The sequence below is a fragment of the Arachis hypogaea genome, chromosome 4, assembly GCF_003086295.3.
Source record: "Arachis hypogaea cultivar Tifrunner chromosome 4, arahy.Tifrunner.gnm2.J5K5, whole genome shotgun sequence".
Taxonomy (NCBI): Eukaryota; Viridiplantae; Streptophyta; class Magnoliopsida; order Fabales; family Fabaceae; genus Arachis; species Arachis hypogaea.
In genome coordinates, this window is record NC_092039.1 from 125698632 (window position 1) to 125702551 (window position 3920).

Here is a 3920-nt window from a genome sequence, read left to right on the forward strand (position 1 = left end):
TCTTATCAAAGAAACAAAATGTTACACAACATCACAAAAGGTATCACCACAGCAGTTACAGATACGGTAAGTTCTGTCACTGCCCCCATCAACAACATCACAGATGGTATCACCACGGCAGTTACAGAAACTGTAACTGCCCCCGTCAACAACTCTGCTGGTTCCAGCAACAAGAACATCATCACAGATACTCTCACAGCCGTCACAGGCAACAACATCACGGAAACTGTAACTGCCCCCATCAACAACATCACGGATGGCATCACCACGGCAGTAACAGAAACTGTAACTGTCCCCGTCAACCCCGTCAACAACATCACAGATGGTATCACCTCGGCAGTTACAGAAACTGTAACTGCCCCCGTCAACAATATCACAGATATCACCACGGCAGATGGTATCACCACGGCAGTAACAGAAACTGTAACTGCCCCCGTCAACCCCGTCAACAACATCACAGATGGTATCATGTCAGCAGTAACAGAAACTGTAACTGCCCCCGTCAACAACATCACGGATGGTATCACCACGCCAGTAACAGAAACTGTAACTGCCCCCGTCAACCCCATCAACAACATCACAGATATCATCACGGCAACTGTAACTGCCCCCGTCAACCCCGTCAACAACATCACAGATGGTATCACCACGGCAGTAACAGAAACTGTAACTGCCCCCATCAACAACTCTTCTGGTTCCAGCAACAAGAACATCATCACAGATACTCTCACAGCCGTCACAGGCACCGTTTCTACCACCGCAGATGGTGTTTCAAGCTCCTTATTGGACCCCTCCCTTCTCCTCTCTCTAACCACTCTACTATCGATTGCAGCATCCGTTCTTCAAGTTCTTCAAAACCTTCTTGCAAACCCAGAAAAGTTCATTGAACTCTTCGTTATCACTCCCTTATTGAGGTTCCTTCGTCCCTTAATAATGCTTGCAATCAGCGTGCTTCTCTTTCTTATAGGCATAGCCATCATGCTTATCATCATTTTTTCGCCTCTCATAATTCTATTTAGCCCTATATGGGTTCCAACTGCCATGGCTCTCTTGTTTGTAACCACAGCCTTGTTGATCACCTCTCTCCCCATTGTTATTGTTGTTACTATGTTTTTATGGCTCGTAAAATCACTTATTTCAACGGCTTAAACTGATATAGTTATGAATGAATGAAGTTGTAAAAATATTCAGCTTTTGGAACTTTGAAGGAAATAAAAATGTCTAGGTATAATATTTCCATGGCCAAATTTATATATGAGCATATGAGAATATGTTACTGTGTATTATTTTATTTAATTTCTATTATTGCATGCATGTATGATCATTTTATTCCATTTTCCCTATTGTTATTGCCTGTTTATTTGATTTTGATTTAGATAATAACGTGTACATTTGTTTTTATTTACATTTTTAATTATTCCTTAGTGGTCAAATTTCACCTTATATTATTGCCACGAATGACACTTAATTAGTTGGCTCGTTTGGTGTTTAATATTCCACTTGATCACGTTTCATGGAACCATGCATATTCAATTGGATTTAATTAACTACTTTTTCTATTCATGCCATAAGTATGCCAAAATTAATAAGCCGTAGAGTGTTTGATAATCAAAGTGACAACAAAAAGTTCTGATACATCAGTTTCCTTCCTAATTGTAATCATCAAAATTTTCATAATACAATAACTTGTTCTTATTCATATAACAATGGTATAAATGAAAGGAGTTACAATATATTAAATTTAGATGAGATATTGAAATCATTATTAAGAATACTTAGCTTAATTAATGGCTGTAATGACCAAATGATAAGACCTGTTTTTCGTCACAAAATTCTTCTATTATTCTGTCATCATCATCATAACTACCTCTGCTATGAATCCACCATAGCAGATTAGTAAATGAATTCCCATCATCAAAACCCTTCAAGCTTCTAATCTTCTTCAAAGCACTTTCATTATCATAAACTCCTTCCAATGCATACACAAATCCCTTCCACCCTTCTCCAACACCTTCTCTATCCAAAGCAGGCATTGTCCACTCCACAACCTCCTTCACAAAACTCTCGTTAGAAAATAAGAATTCAGAAACAGGTGTCAATGGTAAAAGCTGAATCCCAAGCCTACACTCTTTCCACACAGGAGGTGCAAACCATAATCCACTGTCCCTCTTATTAGACCATAGAACCCCAATTAACTTATTCTCTTTTACAAAATCTTCTTCATACATATTACTATCTCCTCCATTCACGTGCCACCACATTTTAGCTGCATGAATTTCCAATGCTGTAAGAGTTGATCCTAATGAAACAAGTTCTGTATCATTATATGCCAAACCCAACAATGCTGCTGAATAGTATGCGTTTATAGCTTCACTTGTGCTCTCTTGATTCCTTCCGTCCGCGAATTCGGTTAGTCCTCCGGCCCAAGAATGCAATTTGTAAAGATCAAAACACCTTAGACGTGTGTAATGATAATGATGATTCAAAGTTGAATGATAATGTTCTGTTTTTCCTCCTCCTAAGTTCATAAAATCTGACATAAGTGAATAGGCTTGTGGCTTGTACTTCTTACCCCATTTTGGATTAATCTTTGCAAGCACTCCAATTCCATAGAGAAAGTATCCCAAATGATAATGGTGATCATTGTAAACTCCAAAACCAAAATCAGCACCTGAATCAGTAGAACCTTGTTTGGTAATAATTCCACCCCATTTCTCATCATATAGAAATCCATTCCCATTGAAAGTTCCATCTAGCCATGGAGTAATGGTTTCATTCAAGAACTTCTTAACCACAGGAATCACATCAAGAAAATCAACTTCTTCAGCTATCAAAGCCAACCTTGCTGCCCTTGCTATCAATTTCCCATAAAAGTAAGATGAAGTTGTTGTTATTGCAGAAGAATCTAGATCCTCAACATCTTTAGAAAGAGCTGATTTGATTTCATCATAGGATTCTTCTTTGACACCTCTGTTTGAATGCCAATTCACAGAAACAGGATCAGTTTTCAATAACCATGAATCTCCAATAACACCAACAAGGTCCCCATCAATGCTTCTATACTTGAAATCATCAAGAATGGTAACATTATTGTGAGAATCATCATCACTCTTAGACAAAAGTAGAAGATGAAGAGGGTGTGCTAACATTAACAAATCACCATCACCTTTCTTCTCCCAATTATATTCAACACTAGATGAATCCGTGTTAAGTGCAACATCACCAGACACCGGATAACAAGAACTGAACCTGTCAAGAATTTCCTCATACTTATTAGAACTTGAATCATCAGGCAACACTGCTATCCGAATTACACCAGAAAACTCATCAGAAATAATCTGAGAGAGGGTGTGACTAAATTTGATTGGCGAAGATGCGTATATAAGCCAGGTTTGGCCATTGTTAAGCTTAATGGTATACTTAGTAAGAGAATCATTGGAAGAAAACGAAAGTATGGCATGGATGGTTTTTATGGAAAGCAGTTTATGATGAGTTATAGAAACAGTGACATAAGGGCTTCCCCTGACAAGAAAGAATCTAAGATTGTTAGAAGGAATATCCAAAGTTACACTGAGATCACTGTAGGAAGAGATAACATGCTTGTTATTGTTGTTATTATTGTGATGTTCAGAGGTAGATATGGTGAGATCAGCAATGAAGACTTGGTATATGAAAGCTGAGGTGAAGAAGCGAGATGGGAAGGAGATAGAAAGAGAAGAGGATGATGATTTGATGAGGTAAGGGTGGATGTATTCAGGTTGGTCGCCATTTTTGAGAGCAAAGTTTTGGAAGAAAGAGTTTGTAGGCAATGGAGAAGAGGTAAGGTTTGAGGAGAAGAAGGTGGAAGGATCAGGGAGGACTGTGGAATGAGTTTGAGGGAAGAGGAAGGAAGCTGCATTATGTGGGTGTTGCAGAGACAT

General features: G+C 38.5%; 1 protein-coding gene across 1 annotated transcript; it reads right to left on the reverse strand.

The window, feature by feature from the left end:
• Nucleotides 1-1577: 1577 nt before the first annotated feature.
• LOC112797994 (glucan endo-1,3-beta-D-glucosidase-like) lies at nucleotides 1578-3920 on the reverse strand. The gene has a single exon (XM_025841132.2). The coding sequence runs from the start codon at nucleotides 3918-3920 to the stop codon at nucleotides 1785-1787; it is 2136 nt and encodes a 711-aa protein (XP_025696917.1). The 3' UTR covers nucleotides 1578-1784.

Bases quoted from the DNA above. Each gene is read 5' to 3' on its own strand.
- LOC112797994 (XM_025841132.2), bottom strand. From the start codon at position 3,920: ATGTCTCTGCAACACCCACATAATGCAGCTTCCTTCCTCTTCCCTCAA.